At 43.2% G+C, this 21,000-nt stretch overlaps 1 protein-coding gene across 1 annotated transcript in view; it reads right to left on the bottom strand.

Annotated features, from left to right (window-relative positions):
• Positions 1-21,000, bottom strand: part of LOC311244605 (carbohydrate sulfotransferase 11-like) — a 76,243-nt gene that overhangs the window by 15,997 nt on the left and 39,246 nt on the right. The window contains exon 2 of the mRNA XM_084334202.1: positions 8,943-9,025. Within this exon, the coding sequence (XP_084190328.1) occupies positions 8,943-9,025 (83 nt within the window). The remainder of the gene's footprint in view (positions 1-8,942; positions 9,026-21,000) is intronic.

The raw sequence follows: 21,000 nt of genomic DNA on the forward strand, positions 1-21,000 counted from the left end.
AACGATCACTTAATTACATTTATGATTTGAAATAGTATGCACTTTTATGGCAAATGAGTATTCGTAGGTAGATCAATATCGAATGTCCAATCTCTGATTGCGCAGGAAGCAAATATACAACCTGGAATATTTAGGGAACAATAGCAATGATACTTGAATGATTATATAGCTGGATACACTAGGGGGAGGTTCCGACTGCTTGTAGGACAGCTGGAGGGGGGGGGGTAGAGTCTGGCTGTATCCCGTCTGGCCGAGGGTATCCTGGGAGAGCCCACAGTCGTGCGACCCGGTGCCCAGCGATCCTCGATCCACAGATGAAAGCAGTTGGACTCTCTGTGGCCGGCGTCCTCCGGTCCACGATGGAGAGACGTGAGGCGACCTCGTCGTGTAGAGCGTCTTCTCACCTGTCGTCCTCTCCGGGGGGGGTATTTCCAACACACCGCAGTGTTGGCCTTTATCCATAGAATAATCAAAGTACTCAAAGCATAATCCAAGCCGGGGAAGGCTAGCCGTCGTCGGTAGAATAATCCAATATACAGGTCCACTCGCTCTTTGGCCTGGAGCTCCTCGGGTGCAGCTTCACGTGGGGTCAACCACCCTGGATAAGCGTCCAGCTGATGCCCGAAACGATGGGGGTGCTGATTACTATAGAACTCTTACCGCACGAGGCACTACATATGAATAGACTATTATTAGCTTAATAGAATACGTCCAACTCGACGATATAGTGCCAAATATGACTATTCAAATATTAATATACACGATGTCTCAATGCCGATACTGGGCCGAATTGGCCTTACTGCCCACACGTGGTTCGCGGGGAGGCTTTTGCGTCTGTCACTCTGTTGGAGGGTAAGGAACTGGACTAAAAGAAAGCTCTACTTTAATAGCGCAGTATATATACGCACTATGAACAAATAGTACCATTAGTGGTGCGGTAGACATATTCCTACGCGGAACTAGGACTTGTCCATACATGTTGAGCGGTACGATTGAACCTGGTCTGAGGGGTATGGCGACCTGGCACCAAGGTCTCGTCCAATGGTAGAATGGAGACTATTATGGGATGTTCAGTAGACTAGAAGGGATATTCAATGCATATTGTACAAGGAATATACAAGGGATATCAGGGGATATACAAATACAATTAAATATATATATAAATAAATATATATATTCGGTTTAATCTGATCCTTCAGAACAACTATGGATGGGGGAGGGTATTGAAGTGGTAGATGACTACATTTAGGAACAATAATGATTGAGTCTTCTACGGTTGCAGTAGTACTTTTTTAATCCTTGTGTCGCGTTTGTGTTTGTTACTCACCCAATGTTCACAGGACTGGTGGACCCATGTCATTGTTGGATTCTTAAAACAATATAGCCATAAAAATGTAGGTGATAATACTTAACTGATGTTAACTTTATCTCTATTACAAGCAATGTAGACAGCATCATTCTTTTTACCGGCAAAATTGGTTGAAGTCCGATATATTTAAATCTCTCCAGTCATAAAGTCCTGTGAAGGCCCGATGGCCTTCAAGGTCCGCTGAACTTTATTAGATCACTATCTGGAATAAGTTTGTCTACTGAACCTTTGTAACGCTCTGCAACCCCCCCCCCCCCCCCCCCCTCGCCCCTTGTTGTTATTGTTATTATTATAATTTCTTGTCTTGTTTTGTCATGTATGTATTGTCTTGTTTGAGAAAAATAAAAAACTTAAAAAAAAAAAAAAAAAGTCCTGTGAAAATATTTCCCTTTTATTTTTAATTGGTTACCAAGTAACGTATTGTTTTTGCCACTGAAACAGAAATCTAGAGCTTCTGGAGTTTGGATGTCTACAATAGCCGACATCAGCATGTTCCTTTACTAGGTGATTTGACAGTGTTGATAAACTCCCTGTAAAGGTGAATGATTTACAATTAATAAAAAGGCCATCTTCAAGCCATCATCTATGCTGGTGGGGTATCCGGGTCTTTGCAACAGTGACTCCTACTGGTCGGCCTGTTCAGCAGGGAGGGGATCTGGGGGAGATAGCGTGAACCATAGATATATAACACTAGATGGCTCAAGGCGGAGTCCCCCGCAATGTTCACCGTCGGCCATCTTGCTTGAGTTAACTACTGCTTTAATGTGACGATCTGCACAAACAAAAATACTCTTAACCCGCTGAAATCTTGACGGATTTACAAACAGTTTGGTTTATTACAAATGTTATTAACGTGGCTATGATTCTTGCTTGGAAGATTTTAATTTACATTTAAAAATATATATATTTATATCAAAGTCCATTATAAGTATGCAGTATGATAACTACATCTGACGTTTTTAACAAACCAAACGGTTGAAAATTGAGCAAGCTATGGTTATTTCAATAGTACATGCACACATGTTATGAGTGGGCGTGCTCCACCCACGCAAGATGGCCGCCATGTGGCAACATCGGTCTCTGTTGGCTAGCAGCGCGGGTGAGTCATCTAGTGATATATATCTATGGCGTGAACCACCTAGCTGTCAGGTAAAAGGAAGCGGCTGGTGACTCCACATGTATCAGGGTTTCTGTTAGCCAGTAATTACAGTTTTTTTCTGTTATTGAAGTCTGGCATATTAAAATGTCTCTAGTCATAATGTCATGTGAAATTATTTCCCATTTATTTGTATTTCGTCACCAAGTTACGTTTTTACCACTGAAACAGAAATCTAGCACAAACAGAAGTCTTGTTCTGAAATCCTGTGAGATGTGTGTGAGTTTACTTGGGCTGCCCCCTGAAAATCAACGATTCTAATAGATTTATATATTGACTATTCTATTGTTTTATATATAAATAAATAAAACCCATTTGGTTAGCATATCAGTGCCCACATTCATCAAATAAAAACACTCTAATTTGTAAAATAGGTTATTTTATAGACTGTATGACATTAAGTAGTGTTTTTTTCCAAATGTATCCAAGAGTAAAGACCATAACCATGTCACAACAGCAGTCATAGTGTATATTTTCAGCAATATGTTTGTTTACCAATAGATTAAAGTGTTATTAGTGAGATTTTAGTTTATGGAATGTGTTTATAATTTAGCGAATATCCGCCATTTTGAATTAGCGAAACGTTGTAGCAGTTGTAGTCATATGAGAAGAGGGCATCCAGAGCTCTCAATGAGCGTTGAAATTTAGAAAAAAGCCAATTCTAGCTTCCTGCAAGCAAATTACTTGTGTATGAATCTTTTTTATTTATCTTATTTCTCTGGATTCTCTACCACAAAACTGAACGTTATTGGCATAGATTGGAGCACAGTTAGTGTGTCTACCGTCTGTGAACATTTAGCAACAATCCGCGTTGCAAATGCGGAGCCATATCCATTATTAGAATGGAACTGTACATACAGTAGATTTCATTCACGGTTCTTCAGTGCATGCCTGGAGATACTAAATCCAAATTGAACTCTGCCATTTGAAAGAGGAGTTTTGGCCCGATCCATAGATATGCTATAATAGGCCTGGTATTCTATATTCTATAATAATATTTGGATAGTAGAATGTTTAATCATCTTCCCTTTATTAATTTGCTTAGATTTTTTGTACACATGATCTCAAGACAGTGCTGAACGAGCTCAGTGGCAGTATTTTATGTCTGGTAATTTTTAGCATGGTGTTATTCACTGTCAAAGAAAAATCATAATTTATATTCTCCTTTGTTTCATCACAATTTACTCAATCCTAGTAACAGACACAATATTTCTGACAATGGGAATACATTCCATGAGATCCATAGATGTCCCTAGATACCAAGAACATGCAAATGGACCTTGTAGAAGTGGAGCAATCTTCCATTTACTTACATTATGTATTTTCAGGCGGATTTTCAGAAAATAGGGCTTAAAGGAAAACTCCAACATTTTGGGAAATTAGCTTATTTAACATCTTCCCTGGAGTTAGACAAGAAGATACATACCTTTTTTATCTTTGTGCGTGCATTTAGCTTAGGGAACAGTCGCTCCGTTAGCATAGGCCGGAGCCTTACAGTATATAGTTTGATTGATTGATTGAAAAGTTTATTAACAGATTGCAGAATACACTCCAAATACAACTCCAAAACGTTCATGTAAACATGTTGTGACCTGTGTATTCACCACGTGGAGAAATAAAAAATAATTGAATTAGACAATTACGTTTTATAAGCAAATATACTCGTAACTATTTAAACTATATATACTTGTAAAGCCTCCCCAATTTAGAAAACAGTAATCCAATGGCTGGTATTGTTATACCGGACGCTCTGAGCTAACCGGAGCTAACACAGATCAGGATGGTAAAGCATATATAATGACTTCCTTTCTGGGGTTGTCAAAATAAAAGTGCAACGTTTATAGCAGCGGAAAGCGTTTATTTTGTACATTATCTAACGTTAACACGAACCTAAACTAACGTTACAACTAACCTAAAGTAGGGCGGTTAGGTGGCGTAGCGGAGATTGCGTTCGTCACCAACCCCGAAGCTGTGAGCTGGATTCGCCTGTTCGAATCCAGCTCACAGCTCCGGGGTTGTCACCAGCTTGGCTGGCCGTTCACACTAATACAATTGGCTGTATTAGAGGGTTGGAGAAGCTGGCGGGGTGGGTCCGGGTCGTTGTAAACAGCGACTCCTACAGTTCGGTCGGGGCGCCTGCTAAGCGCGGATAGGACCTGAGTGGGATAGTGTGATCCTTCCACACGCTACGCCCTCTCAGGGAGGATCCGCGCTGCCAGGTAAAAAAGAAGCAGTTGATTGGCTGGACGTGTGTCGGAGGAAGCACGTGATAGCCTCCACTCTGCCAGATGATCTGACTGTGGGGGGTAAGTGCGCAGCGACAAGGAAGGGATTGGGAATTGGCATACGACTAACATTGGGATGGGAGAAAATCGGAGGAAAAATGGAGGGGGAAAAAGACCAATAAAAAAAAAAACCTAAAGTTAGTTTAGGTTCGTGTTAACGTTAGATAATGTACAAAATAAACGTTTTCTGCTGCTATAAACGTCGCACTTTTATTTTGACAACCCCAGAAAGGAAGTCATTATATATGCTTTACCATCCTGATCTGTGTTAGCTCCGGTTAGCTCAGAGCGTCCGGTATAACAATACCAGCCATTGGATTACTGTTTTCTAAATTGGGGAGGCTTTTAATCGTCAAGGTAAGAGGATTTCAAGTCATGGTATCCATAAACTTCAATCGGTTCGGATCCTTTGAATGAATGAGAATGTCAACAATCACGACGACACGTTGAAATCACTGGCTGTGCTCAGAGAGGAGTGGTTGGGCAAAAAGATAGTTCAGAGTATATTTGCTTATAAAACGTAATTGTCTAATTCAATTATTTTTTATTTCTCCACGTGGTGAATACACAGGTCACAACATGTTTACATGAACGTTTTGGAGTTGTATTTGGAGTGTATTCTGCAATCTGTTAATAAACTTTTCAATCAATCAATCAAACTATACACTGTAAGGCTCCGGCCCCGCCTCACTTCCAGTGATGAAGCTAAGCTATGCTAACGGAGCGACTGTTCCCTAAGCTAAATGCACGCACAGAGACAAAAAAGGTATGTATCTTCTTGTCTAACCCCAGGGAAGATGTTAAATAAGCTAATTTCCCAAAATGTTGGAGTTTTCCTTTAACAGGTTAAGTGTTCACCTCCCATCACACATGCAACACTGGCTCACAGCAGCTCCAGAAGGCTTAGCAATAGATTCTGATTAGAACGACCGTGCAAAAAAAAACATCTGTTTCGATGCTTTCGTAAGGCATGGCCCCAGTCCAAGAAATGAACACACAAGTGAGCACCATCAGCCTTGTCAGTGTTTGAATGTTCACAAGAGTGTGCAAGTCAGAGTGTGCACGTACCTGTGTGTCATGGCAGCTTGGTCAGTGTTTGAACTTTTATAAGAGTCTGCAAGTCAGAGTATGCATGTCCCTTTGTCATGGCAACCTGGCAGTGGTCAGTGACATGTTTGGTTGACTGGCTACTTGCTAGGCTGGGCTTGTTTTGTTGACTACTTGCTAGGCTACTAGGGGTGGGGGAAAAAATCGATACGTAGTAGTATCGCGATACTTTGCGTGGCGATACTGTATCGATACAGGGACGCCAAGTATCGATATTTAAATATTCATTAAAAAGGAAGTTGCATTGTTCATTTCAATACCTGTAATAGTACAGTAGTCCACACACACACATGTGCATTCAGTTAAGTTGGAATATGACTGTAATACAAACAGTTCAGTTTGTCAGGTACATGCAACACAGATTACAGTGTTTACATCTGTCTGCTTGAGAAAATACCATGTTCTGCAATAAAAATTATTGAAGTGAGATGAACAGACTGAACTTTATTTTATTAGATAAAACATGTTGACAAAGTTCTACTTTGCAGTTGAAAAAAGGTAATAAAATAAATTTGATAAAAAAATAAAAATACAAATTTTTCGCAATACTCAGCGTATCGCGATATATTTAGTATCGCGATACTATCGTATCGCGACGCAAGTATCGCGATAGTATCGTATCGTGAGGTCTTTGGCGATTCCCACCCCTATAGGCTACTGTAGGCTTGTTTGGTTGACTGGCTACTTGCTAGGCTTGTTGGGTTGACTACTTGCTAGGCTAGGCTTGTTTGGTTGACTGGCTACTTGCTAGGCTCGTTGGGCTGACTACTTGGTAGGCTTGTTTGGTTGACTACATGCTAGGCTAGGCTTGTTTGGTTGACTACTTGATAGGCTAGGCTTGTTGGGTTGACTACATGCTAGGCTAGGCTTGTTCGGTTGACTACTTGGTAGGCTAGGCTTGTTGCAGCATTCACTGCCATACAAAAGGACAGACTCAACTGTTGCATGAAAGAAGTTGAGCTTGATTTGACGGGGGAGGTTGGATTTCCACACACTGGTCATGCCGTTCAGAGCCCTCCACGCAAGTGCCTTCCTCACTTTAAGGTCTTGCTCGGACGAGTTGACCCACGAGCCCAGGTACTTGAAATCACTGACTTCCTTTAGAGCAGAGCCTCCTGTTGTCCTTAGAGGTGGATGATCCGGGAGGATGTTATACATTATGACCTCGGTTTTCTTGGCATTTAGCCTAAGGCCAACCTTGGCGCACTCCGTCTCCACTCTGCACAGGAGTTCCTGTGCCTGCTCCACCTGGTCAGAGAGCAGGCTGATGTTGTCCGCGTAGTCAAGGTCTGTTAGGACTATGGCGGGGTGTCGTCTCGATCTCCTTGAAGCCCACCCTGCAGAAGTCCTTGGATGGGTGCTACACCAGAATGATGCGTGTGGTGCTCAACATCAACAGGGATGAGCATGTCACTAATGCAAACTTGTATAGGGGGGTGCTAAAGGTGAGCGATAAAGTGGCAGTCAGGAGAATGAGGCTGGCAGGTCACTGCCAGAGACACCATGAGATGCCAACCAGCAAACTTGTGCTGTGGGAACCAACACACGGGCATCGATCATGAGGACGTCCCACGTTAACCTACGTGGACGTACTCAGGAGAGATGTGGGAACAGAAAGCACCGGCGAGCAAGCCAGATGCATAGAGGATCGGGATGACTGGAAGCACCGATGGAGGGCCCGTCCGAGGACGACCTAGAGATAGGCTTGTTGGGTTGACTACTTGCTAGGCTAGGCTTGTTTGGTTGACTACTTGGTAGGCTAGGCTTGTTGGGTTGACTACTTGCTAGGCTAGGCTTGTTTGGTTGACTGGCTACTTGCTAGGCTCATTGGGCTGACTACTTGGTAGGCTAGGCTCCTTTGGTTGACTACATGCTAGGCTAGGCTTGTCTGGTCGAATGAAACAGTGAGTTGGTAGGAAGAGCAAACACCAGTCGACTCCTTGTGATTCACTTCACTATAGTTCAGAGTTTCTCAAAGTCTGGGGAATGCAGAGGCCTGAAAGGGGTGCGCGAGCAACTGGGGAATCAACGCGATGAACTATTGTTTTGACATCAGCATGTTTCTTGCGGCTATAGGGCTGCAACGGCTAGTCTACGACGAGTCAACATCATTGATGAAATTTCCACTGTTCATGATTCTGCCTAAAGCCAGGACTCAGTGTGCGTTTTACTCACATTTGATAACCTTCGTTAGTTATAGCTACTGTATAGCTCTCTCGCTCTCGCTCTCTCTCGCTCTCTCTCTCTCTCTCTCTCTCTCTCTCTCTTTCTCTCTCTCTCTCTCTCTCTGTCTGTACGTTCAATGATGTGAAGTAGCCAAATGTTACACTATAAAAACGAACTGGATAGTTGATGATAATAAATATTTCACTTCATTAGCAGAACTATTCTAAAATGATTAAGTCTGCTATAAGCTATGCTCCCTCTCTCTTGTGTGTGCATGTGTGTGTGAGTGAGTGAGTGAGTGTTGTTTGTGTGTCTGTGTGTGTGTGTGTGTGTGTGTGTGTGTGTGTGTGTGTGTGTATAAAATTATTACTATAAGCTACTCTTTTTGACATGGATTAGGCTAATTAACTTAAACAATCCTGATTCGTGAGCCTATTTTATTCAAAAGGAAGATATTGATTTACATGTGTATAATCATCTTTTTTCAAGTCAAGAAAATACGACAAAGCTAATGTCACTCTTGGGCGGTCAGGTGGCGTAGCGGAGATTGCGCTCGTCACCAATGCAAGAGGCTGCGGTCTCGACTCCCGGAGTCAGCATTGCTTGAGGCTTGGGCTGATCGCTATACTAACCTGTTTGGCTGGGTTAGGGGGAGGGCAAGTCATGGGTGGGAATCTGGCGTTGTGGACAGGTCAGGTCTGAGAGTCACTCTTGACAAAAAAACACACAGTCTGAGGGGGGGGGGGTGGGGGGGGGGGACAACATATTTTGCTCTGCCACAGGGGGGCCTGACAGAAAACGTTTGAGAACCACTGCTATAGGTAATGATGTTTAACTTACTAATACATCTACTTCTCACCTGGTCTCCATTGTAAAGGGCCTGTAGAGGATTCCTCCTACTCTTCCCCAGTCCATGGTCTCTCCTCATAGCAGGCTCCACACCTAGAGAGAGAGAGAGAGAGAGAGAGAGAGAGAGAGAGAGAGAGAGAGAGAGAGCGAGAGAGAGAGAGAGAGAGAGAGAGAGAGAGAGAGAGAGAGAGAGCGAGAGAGAGAGAGAGAGAGAGAGAGAGAGAGAGAGAGAGAGAGAGAGAGAGAGAGAGAGAGAGAGAGATCATATTACAGTTGCATGCCAGTCATTTTGACTGTCAAGACATTTCGAAGGGGGGGGCGGGGGGGGGCATAAACAGAAGAATCGTTCCCCACCCCTCATCTGCAGACTTCCTCCCACCATTGTCACGACACACCTAAAGAGAGAAAATGCACCCCAAAAAACTAAATTTTACACTTCAAGTTATGCGCTTGTGCCCCGAAATGCAGGGGTTCCGACCAATCATTATTTTTCAAAGTGCCGGCCCTAGTCCAAACACTTTCAAAGGACAACTTCCCAGATGGTTCTACGTCACAGACCATCTGGCGGCTCGGGTTACTGTGTTTGTGTACATTAAAGCCTACATTTTGTGTCTCACCTAAGCCTACAAGAAAAAGTCAAGACTATAGTCTCTGATGTCATCAAGTGACACTTTGTCATTGAGTGTGTTTTTCTTTACATGCACAATCAGACCCACTCCTATAGGAGCTCCGGGAGGGTCATCAAGGAGAAGCCGCCTTTTCTCAGTCCTTGCTGCACAATGGTGGAGGAATGAACTGCCCACCCCAGTTAGGACAGCCGAAACCTGTCCAATCTTTCGCCGTCGACTAAAGACGCACTTCTTCAACCATTATCTGAAAAATAAATAAATAAAAATAAAAAAATCTAACCCTAACTAACCTTACTGTCATGCACTTGTCCTAATAAACTATCCTACACTGTAGCACTCAACACTTTGATGGACATTGTTACTCAGCTGATAGAGTTGTGCCCTTCCTGATGACTTGTCCTACAGAACTTAAGTCGCTTTGGATAAAAGCGTCAGCTAAATGACTAAATGTAAAATGTCAATGTAAAAGTGGACACTGGCTATTGTCCCTGCTAAGGTCATACTCGGGATAAGGTATTTTCATATCCCCACCATCAACATCTCTGTATATACAAATAAACGGAATATTGCAACCATTACCATAGCATCACAAACCTTGGGAGTCTCTCCTCTGATTTAAAACCGTGTGCTCCGTGAGCAAAGACAGGCTGTGCTGCGGTAATTATGTAATTGGAGCCACCAGTGGGTCCAGGGGAGTTTAAAGGGTTAAATAGTGTGGTATTGTTTGCAGGGATGGTGTAGCGGTTAAGACCCCTGCATCTGGAACACACGTTTATCCCTCTGGCTACCAATCTGCCTCCCCTAATCAGCCTCCCAGTCAGCCTTTGTACTAATAGCCTAATAAATGTTATTTAAGAAGCGCTTTTCAAGACTCTTTACATAAAGGTAGAAAGTATGTCTTAGTAAAGAAACACATATATTAACCCTTTCACTGCCGCACTACCAAATGGTTAACCCTCTCACTGTGACACTACAGAAAGATAACCCATTCACTGCCACACGACAAAGGGTTAACCGTTTCACTACCACACTACAGAAGGTTAACCCTTTACTATCACACTACAGACCGTCTGTGTAGTGTGATAGTAAAAGGTTAACCTTCTGTAGTGTGGTAGTGAAGGGGTTAAGGACTGTGGCTTTTCTTCACAAGCCTAAATGGTCTCAGATCTCAGATCAGTAACACCTCTGTAAATCTGTCTCCCATTTAAACGTGGGGTTTAAATTACACCGGGGACCCAGTAGGGGAGAGCGGGGTCGGTTGGGAAACGGGGACAGTTGGGACGGTGTCTTTTTTAGCTAGTTAGAAAGTAGCTATGCCTATGCCATTCACTACAATGCACACATCCAGCTACACCCTCTCTACACTTTCAAGCTCAAAGTGGAGACCTTATTTCTGTTCCTCATATTATATCTACAATTATATATTTAAAGCGTTTTAGTAAATTTGTGCCTGTATTCTTCTACCATACTGTGTTTTGTTATACCATAATACACAATACATATCAGCGGAAAGCTTATTTCCTGGCTGTTGATGGTGCGTCCGCTCTCCATGGGTTGCTAGGGACAGCATTGTGACTATTGAAAACATGGAGGCTAATCCACTATTGTCTCGAAGACTCACATGATTTGGAGGTTATCATATAATCCAGCAGATGAGTGCCACTGAAATGGCTACGTTTAGACGAGCGTTTTGTGAACAGAAACCGCAAAAGTCATCTTGCGGTTTCACTTTTAATTTTACGTTTAGACGAGCGTTTTGGGGTGGAATTCTCCGTGCAGACGACGCTATAACGATGGAGCCCCGCTGTCACACGATTGGCGCATATGTCACATGACGTGCTGTGAAGACCCGCCCTACTCTGCCTCTGATTCGCAGGACTGTGGATGGGAATGTGATTGTACCAAAGCAGAGTCACTCACAGACAGTGGGTCCACTCACGCCGCGGACAGATTCTTGTGTATTTAACCCTTTCACTGCCACACGACAGCCGGTTGTGTGATAGTAAAGGGTTAACCTTCTGTTGTGTGGCAGTGAAAGGGTTAAAAGTACTGCCAATGTAGCCTTCAGGTGATCTCCGTTGATAATAGTCAGACATACTTGCTTTGTTTACCGTCTCGGCTACTGGCGCATACCTGCTACCTGTGACGTAAGCAGTACGCGCGACCAGAGCCGTGACAACCCTTTCGTCATCGTTTTAACAGATTTATACGGTTTTACAGTTTAGACGAGAGCGCAAAGCTTTTGCGTTTCTAGGAATTCCACCCTGGAAGGTAGTCTCACTTTTTTGCGGTTCACCCCGTAAAAACGCCGTTTCCGTATAAACGAAAGGCACATCCGAAAAAATATTTTTGCAGATTCACCTGCTAGCGTTTCCGTCTAAACGGGGCCAAGACTCAAAGACAAGCACATTTCATGTGTCAGTAATTGACACAATTATCAAATTATTTTACAAATGTAATATTTCTATTTAGTTTATTTTGTCAATAAGTTATATTATAGATCCAATGTGTTCACATTTATATTTCAACAGATGCTTTTGAGCTCAGAAGAAGGTGTCCCAATCAACCCTACCCACTGTCCCAATCAACCCTACCCACTGTCTCAATCAACCCTACCCACTGTCCAATCAACCCTACCCACTGTCCCAATCAACCCTACCCACTGTCTCAATCAACCCTACCCTGTGCCAATCAACCCTACCCACTATCTCAGGGGTTCCCAAACTTTTCAGGAGGCCGGACCCCCAAATAACGGTGTCAGAGAGCCGCGACCCCCACTATTATATAGGAGGTAAAAAAATTATTATAATATTTTTTTATAAATGGAAATGTATGGTTGAAACATGCAAACGTTGAAACGCACGCACACTAATAAGCATTGGAGGCTTTTAACCAGGGCGGACTGGGGATATCATTCAGGCCAGGAAATATAGTGCAAAATATAGCCCCAGTCAGGCCACTTTTTAAGCAGGGGGTCCCCCACCAGGACATTTCTTGTTACAAAGACTTAATTTCCTGCATTCTGGTGCAGGCATTTTTTTATTTGTACCCTTTAAATGCCAGTGTTTGTGATGGCATCACAAATTATTGTTAAAAAACAGGCTAGCATATGTATGATTTTTGTAATGTCAGATTGAAAAAAATACAATCTTTTATTCAACTTCAGCCCTGATCATAACACCACATATTCATTTAATAATTCTAACCCTTTAAATGCCAGTGTGTGTGATGGCATATATTTGCAATATACCAAATGCAAGTAGATTTTTCTGGGGGGGATTATTACAGGCTAGCATGTGTCAATGATTAGCAACAGTTTTTTGTAAGGGTCCCACCTAACACAAGTGTAAACAACAATTGTTCAGTATACCTCTATATACAGTATGTACATCTGGTACAAAAATGGTGCGGTATAGCTTAGCTTGTGGTGCCACCTTGTGGTGGTGAGGTGCAATAAGGAATAAGGAAGAGATGTGCAATTTTCTTACCAATAATATAAATATAAAGTGTAAAAGTGTAAGTGTGGTAAGTGGGTGCTACAGTGTGTTGTTTCTCAATCAACCCTACCCACTGTCCCAATCAACCCTACCCACTGTCCCAATCGACACCTACCCACTGTCCCAACTGCCACGATGAGACAGAATTTTGGGAAATGCATTCCTTGCATATTCAACAAAATCTTACTTTTCACATTTGAGTTGGGCTAAAAAAAATTTAATATATATATATATTTATATATATAATATATATATTTATTTATTTTCATTCCTGTTCAAGTAGTGTGTGAGTAATGGAAGGTTATTATTTTGTGTCGATATGAAAGTATCCCAACTGACCCTGCTTTCCCCTATGTACACAGTTATAGGAAGAAGAGCCAGCTTTCCTTCCTCCTTCTCCTTCTCCTCTGCCTGGCTCCGTCATGACGTGATCCCCCTTTTAAATTCCTTCCTTTCCTCGTCTCATTTACATTTTCTATAGGAACAGCTTGTTCCCTTCTGAGACCAGCGGCACTGCAAAAGGTGATCCGCTTCACAAGTGTTTTTCACTCCTTCTCCCCAACTCACTGCCCTTCCTTTCATCTCTCTCTCTCTCTCTCTCTCTCTCTCTCTCTCTCTCTCTCTCTCTCTCTCTCTCTCTCTCTCTCTCTCTCTCTCTCTCTCTCTCTCTCTCTCCCTCTCTCTCCTTTCATAAATATTTAAGTTGAGTATGTTTTATGTTCATATGATCATAAGAGTACTGAGGACAATGATTTCTTTTGTAAACCAGTTATTCAGGACATAACAAGACACAAGTGTTGTTGGTCTTATTAAAATACAAGGGACCATGCAAGGTCCCAACCTGCTCATCAGGAGCAGTTAGGGTTAAGTCTGAAGGACACTTCGACACACTCCCGGGAGAAGCCAGAATCGAACAGGGAACCCTCTGATTACCAGACGACCACTCTACCTCCTGAGCCACTGTCGCCCCAGAAGGAGTAGCTACTTTTGGGGACAATATTGGAGCATGCACAAAATCATTTGAAAGTAACAAAATACTCAAGTACTTTTCTTGTGTGTTACTCTTTTACATTTAATTTTTATTTTCTAGACAACTACTCTTACGATCAGTATCAGTACTTCAGTGAAATACAGATATGTCTGAACTCCTTCCACCCATGCCCCTATATAATCCTATCCTCTCTTTTACTAACAGACACTTCTGTCCTCTTTCACTCTCTCGTCTTCCTCCTCTTCTCTCCTCCTCTTTCCAACAATCTCTCTCACACTCCTCTCCTCCTCGATAGCTTATCCTCGCTCACTCTTGCCCCCCCCCCCCCCCCCCCCCCCCCCCCCCACTTCCTCTTACTCATACTGACCACATAAACAGCGATGGCCCATACTGTACCACTCCCACTGCAGATAATGACTCAGAGCCGAGCACTGATCCAGTCATTACTTTTAACAGTAGACTTAGACCATCAGTTTGGGATCATTGGACAAAATGGACTAAATGTTTCTTCATTAGAGAGATCTAACATGCTTCTATGTGTCCCCTGTAAATGTCCTAACCCAACCCAATGTACAGTAAATGACCAAGTATGGTTTTGTCAATATTCCAATGTACAGTTTTGCTTGTACAGTTGTACAGTGTCACCCCCCCCCCCCCCCCACCTATCCTCCAATGTACAGTTTCTACGTCAAATGTATATACTCTATTTTCTGGACTCTTTTTGTATCACAAACAGTACTGTATTTGCAAATCTGGTATGTCATAAATGTATAGATGTAGCAGTACTTAGTGTCTATCTGTATGTCGTGTATGTCATGATGAATTGAAAATGGGGACCCTGATGTAAACAAGACGAAAGTCTTTATCTGGTCTGCATCCCTTAACAATTGTGTGTATTGAGCTGTACTGTACTGTACCCATTCTGCAATCTGTTAATAAAGTTTTCAATCAATCAATCAATCAATCAATCAATCAATCAATCAATCAATCAATCAATCAATCAATCAATCAATCAAATGTAACAAATCAAGTCTATTTTCTTTGATCTTTGGATGCTATAGACATGGCTCTTGGTCTCGGTTTTATCAGATACCGATACTCTATTTTAACGATATCCAATGGTACTTCCCAAGACATAAACATTCTAAATTGACTGCTATTAGCAAACACTGCAACAGGAAGTCAACTACAGTCCAAGCTGTTCCCTCGGAACGCACTTCCACTTCCACTATCCCTCTCTTTCCTCTCCTCCCCTCTCCAGGGCTGAGGCTTGTCAGTAGTACTGGGGCCTCCAGCTGATGTTGCTGAAAATAGCTAAATGACTTTAGCCCCGTGCCCCCCGTCCTGCCCCCCCCCCCCCCTCCCCTCCCCTCTCCTCTCCTCCAGCGCTAAAAGCATGTTAGTGCTGGGGCCTCAAGCTAATACTGCAAACAAAAAGGGGGGGAAATGACTTCTGACCCATGTTCCATTCTATCCCCATCTCCTCTCCTTACAGCCTGTGAGTCCTCCTCCGCCAATAACCCCCCCCCCCCCCCCCCCCCCTCCGGGGCAGAGCTCAGGTCAGAGCTGCCTGGGGGCCTCCAGCTAATGTTGCTAAGGAGGGGAAAATCCTTCTCTCCTCTCCTCTAACCCCCTACTCCCCTCTCCTCTCCTCTAACCCCCTACTCCCCTCTCCTCTCCTCTAACCCCCTACTCCCCTCGCCTCTCCTCTAAACCCCCTACTTCTTCTCCTCTCCTCTAACCCCCTACTCTTCTCTCCACCTCCTCTAACCCCCTACTCTTCTCTCCTCTCCTCTAACCCCCTACTCTTCTCCCTCTCCTCTAACCCCCTTAACCCCCTCTCCTCTCCTCTAACCCCCTACTCCCCTCTCCTCTCCTCTAACCCCCTACTCTTCTCTCCTCTCCTCTAACCCCCTACTCTTCTCTCCTCTCCTCTAACCCCCTACTCCCCTCTCCTCTCCTCTAACCCCCTACTCTTCTCTCCTCTCCTCTAACCCCTACTCTTCTCTCCTCTCCTCTAACCCCCTACTCTTCTCTCCTCTCCTCTAACCCCCTACTCTTCTCTCCTCTCCTCTAACCCCCTACTCTTCTCTCCTCTCCTCTAACCCCCTACTCCCCTCTTCTCTCCTCTCCTCTAACCCCCTACTCTTCTCTCCTCCTCTCCTCTAACCCCTACTCTTCTCTCCTCTCCTCTAACCCCCTTCTCTTCTCTCCTCTAACCCCCTACTCCTCTCCCTCTCCTCTAACCCCCTACTCTCCTCTCCTCTCCTCTAACCCCCTACTCTTCTCCCCTCTCCTCTAACCCCCTACTCTTCTCCCCTCTCCTCTAACCCCCTTCTCTTCTCTCCTCTCCTCTAACCCCCTTCTCTTCTCCGCTCTCCTCTAACCCCTACTCGTCTCCCCCTCTCTCTAACCCCCTACTCCCCTCTTCTCCCTCTCCTCTAACCCCCTACTCCCCTCTTCTCTTCTCTCCTCTAACCCCCTACTCCCCCCTTCTCTCCTCTCCTCTACCCCCTACTCTCCTCTCCTCTAACCCCCTACTCTTCTCCGCTCTCCTCTAACCCCCTACTCTCCTCTCTCTAACCCCCTACTCCCTCTTCTCTCCTCTCCTCTAACCCCCTACTCTTCTCCGCTCTCCTCTAACCCCCTACTCTCCTCTCCTCTAACCCCCTACTCCCCTCTTCTCTCCTCTCCTCTAACCCCCTACTCTTCTCTCCTCTAACCCCCTACTCTTCTCCCCTCTCCTCTAACCCCCTACTCCCCCCTTCTCTCCTCTCCTCTAACCCCCTACTCTTCTCCCCTCTCCTCTAACCCCCTACTCCCCCCTTCTCTCCTCTCCTCTAACCCCCTACTCCCCTCCCCTCTCCTCTAACCCCTACTCCTCTCTCCTCAGACTCCTACTCCCCTCTTCTCTCCTCTAATCAAACCCCATACTCCCATCTTCTCTAACTCCCTATTCCCCTCTTCTCTCCTCAAACCCCCTACTCTCTTCTCCTCTCCGGTCCTCAATCCCCCTACTCTTCTCTTCTATCCTCCCCTCTCCCTTCCCCTCCCCTCTCCCTCTCTTCTCACCTCTATCTCATTTCCATTCCATCTCACATCTCCTATCCCTTCCCCCCTCTCTCTCTCCTCTCCCCACCTCTCCTCAAGAGGAAAGCGATTTGTTTTGCACATGTTCCAGGAGAATGCATAGAATTGCTTAACAGCCCACAAGAGTTAAGAGAGAGAGAGAGACAGGGGGAGCTGTAGGGGAACGTATGGAGCAGAGAGGGGGGGGGGCAGTGGGAACTGTAAAGGAAAAGAGAGAGGGGGGGTGAGAGAAGGGAGATAGAGAGAGATGGGAGAGAGATAGATGGGGTTAGGGAGAGAGAGAGATAGAGGGAGAGAGGGGAGAGAGAGAGGGGAAAGAGAGATGGGGTTAGGGAGAGAGAGAGATATAGGGAGAGAGGGAGAGATAGATAGAAATAAAGAATAGAGGGAGACAGAAATAAAGAGTACATAGAAAGAACAAGTGTCAGAACAATAGAGAGAGGAATGAGAAAGAGGGAGAGAGAGATCTTAACCAGTCCCTGACCTTAACCATAACCATAACCATAACCATAACCATAACCATAACCATAACCTAACCTTAACCACAAAAGCTACGGAGAAGTGGCAGCGGGAGAATCGTGAACAAATATTTCCTCTGAATTTGCTGCAAGACTCTCTGTTCCATATCCTCATGAGAACACATTGCAGTGTGAGAGTTTGTGCACTTGAGCCTATTAGTGAGGAGAGATAGGGGGAAGAGAGGGGGGGGGGGGAGAAAGAGAACCTCTACCCTGGCTCCAGCTCCAGCCTCTGCATCAGATCTGACCTGTCAGCTTGGACCAGCATCAGTATCACAACCAGCTCTAGAGCCACCCAGCAGACCACTGAAGACCATCCTGATCAGATCAAAAGGGAGGTCCTTCCTCAATCACATCGTGGCAATGTGCTGGTGCCCCACAACATACAGTAGACAGCCCCAGCAGCCACTTTGTCAGGAGAGAATCTGCAACCCAGACAATCTAGTAATCCATACGGGTATCAGAGGAGGTACAGAGGAGATGCACCGATCTGACTTTTTCAGTCCCGATACAGATACTTGGGTTTGGGTATCGGATCGGTATCGGTATTGGCCGATACCCAAACCCAAGTATCGGTATCGGGACTGAAAAAGTCAGATCGGTTGTCCAAAATATATTTTCCAAACGAGTTAAAAAAATTTATCCACTTTTTTTTTTTTTTATGTATTAAAATATATTTTGTTTTTAAGAATTGTAAAGGATCACAAGTGTGTTTTTGATTTGTTGTAACAAAGACAGAAAATAAACTTCATTCAATTAATAAACTGTATGCCTCACTGTCACTGTGTGGAAGAGACTGGGATCATTATTTTGTGCAACATCAGGCTTGACTTAAAACATTACTTTCCTAACTTAGTGAAACTAAATGTAACAAATTAACACATAGATATAAATGTACTGAATGGTTATTTCTTATTTTATTTATTATTAAAATTTTTTTTCTTTTTTTTTACCGATACCCAATCCAGCTATTTTACTGATATCGGTGCATCCCAGGTCAGCCCAGGTCAGCAGAGGCCCTAGCTTCAATAACAAAATAACATCAATTAGAGCCAGCATTAGTCCTGATGCAAACACAGATACCATCTGTAAACCGTCCAGAAAAGTAACCATGGGAAAATTCACTTGCATTTCAACTGAGCTCTATAAAACTGTCACGGAATGCAACTCCTCCACGTCCTGTACATATATTGACCCTATACCCACAGCATTTTTAAGCCAATATTCAAAAGTATTTCAAATCATGTCCTAAAGATTATAAATACATTGCTTCTGAAAGGCATTTTCCCAGATGCATTCAAAACTGCCGTCGTAAAACCCATACTAAAGAAACTCAAACTAGACAGTAATGTACTGACCAACTATTGGCCGATATCCAACCTTCCATTCATGCAAGATACTTGAAAAAAAATCCAAATAAACTAGTTTTTAAGAAAACATCTTCATGGAGGAATTTCAATCAGGCTTCAGAACATACCACAGCAGTGAAACTGCTTTTACTGAAATACTTAGCGACCTCAGACTAAATGGGGTGCAAATAAAGTCTAAATTATTGTTCTAAACTCCTCAAAAAAGGTTCGGAAATGTTATTTCGGTCGATTATTCCTCCCCTTTAATAATACCAATTGGTATTGTATTTTATATCTTTGGAAAGGCTGATTAGTCACCTTTACAATGAGGTACAACTTGTAAGGATTGTGCATTCGTGGAATGAGCAACACAGCTAACCGTGTGGGTAGCGGACAAAGAAAACGTGCCAAAATCCCCTGCAATATTCTTCTGTTGTATTGCGTCTATATATATTTCAATATTTAAGACTTGATACATTTAACACTGGTAGGAGGCACGAAAGAGTGACTGGTTGTCTTGTTTTCTTTTTCTTTGTTGAGGGGAGGGGGTATATATATTTTACTTTTTATTTATTTTCTTTTTTAATTTGTCATTGTTGTTGTGCATATCTGATGTCTTGATTTTTGCCTGTTTTGTTTGTATATGTGTTAAAACATTGAATACAAATAATATCAAGAGAGAGAACATAATCAAAGGGAGAAAATATGCCAGGCTTGGAGATCATGGTTCTGAGAAACATGACACCTATTTCGGAGTTCCACAAGGGAGCTGCCTTGGTCCACTATTATTCTCACTATACATGCTGCCACTTGGGAACATCAATAGAAAACACAATATATGTTTCCATAGCTACGCAGATGACACACAATTGTACATCTCTGCTGAACCATATTATCCCACAGCTATAAACCCATCTCTGCCTGTCTCTTAGCAATAAACAAATGTATGACCAACAACTTCCTAAAATGAAATGGGGACAAAACTGAAATCCTAGTAGTTGGCCCTATAATGAAAAGAGAAATGCTGCTGACTAATATGGGGAAACTTACTCCTTGGATCAAACCCGAAGTTACAAGTCTTGATGTTATCATACTCAGACCTAAGCTAAATCACACATCAACAAGGTGACAAAAACATCATTATTCCACCTTAGAAACATACTGTAGCTAAAGTACGGCCATTTATAAATCAAAAGGGTGCTGAAAAACTGATCCATGCTTTTATCTCAAACCGACTTGACTACTGTAATGCACTCATTACCAGCCTCCCGAAAGAAATCACAGAATGACTCCAACTCATTCAAAACGCTTCAGCTAGGCTATTAACTAAAACCAAGAGGAGAGACCACATCAGTCCCGTGTTAGCTACCTTGCACTGGCTTCCGATAATAGTTCGAATCGATTTGTAGGTCCTCCTCCTTATATACAAAGCACTAAATGAAACAGGACCAAGTCACATTGCCAATTATATTGTCAACTATGTGCCCCCTAGAACATTATGGTCATCTACTACTGGTTTATTGAAGGTTCCCAACCACAGCCTAAAGCCAAAATCAGCCTTTGCTAATTACACACCAAAGCTATGGAACACCCTACCTATGGACATTAGGAAGGCTATATCACTAAATATTTCCAAAAGTTATCTAAAAACTTACCTCTTCACCATAGCCTTTTAATACACTCTGCTGCTTGGACTCATTGCATCCAGACTGTGATTGTACTTAGATGACAAGTATTTTATTGCACTGCACTATTAGACTATTTGACTGTCTAGATTATGCTAATGTAGGTATAATTCATTGCACTGCTCATATTCTAACTATTTGTATACTCATTCTATGTCCACACTGTATGCATTGCTTTAATTTTTTCAGAAATCTATCATAATCCATAAGCTTGAAACTGCACGATTCCCAATACAATATTTATTTTCTTTGTTTTGTTTAGTCTTGTTTTATATTTATTTGTGTAATCTTCCTAAGTGATTACACGAC

The sequence above is a fragment of the Notolepis coatsorum genome, assembly GCF_963971535.1.
Source record: "Notolepis coatsorum genome assembly, chromosome: 17".
NCBI classification, from domain to species: Eukaryota; Metazoa; Chordata; class Actinopteri; order Aulopiformes; family Paralepididae; genus Notolepis; species Notolepis coatsorum.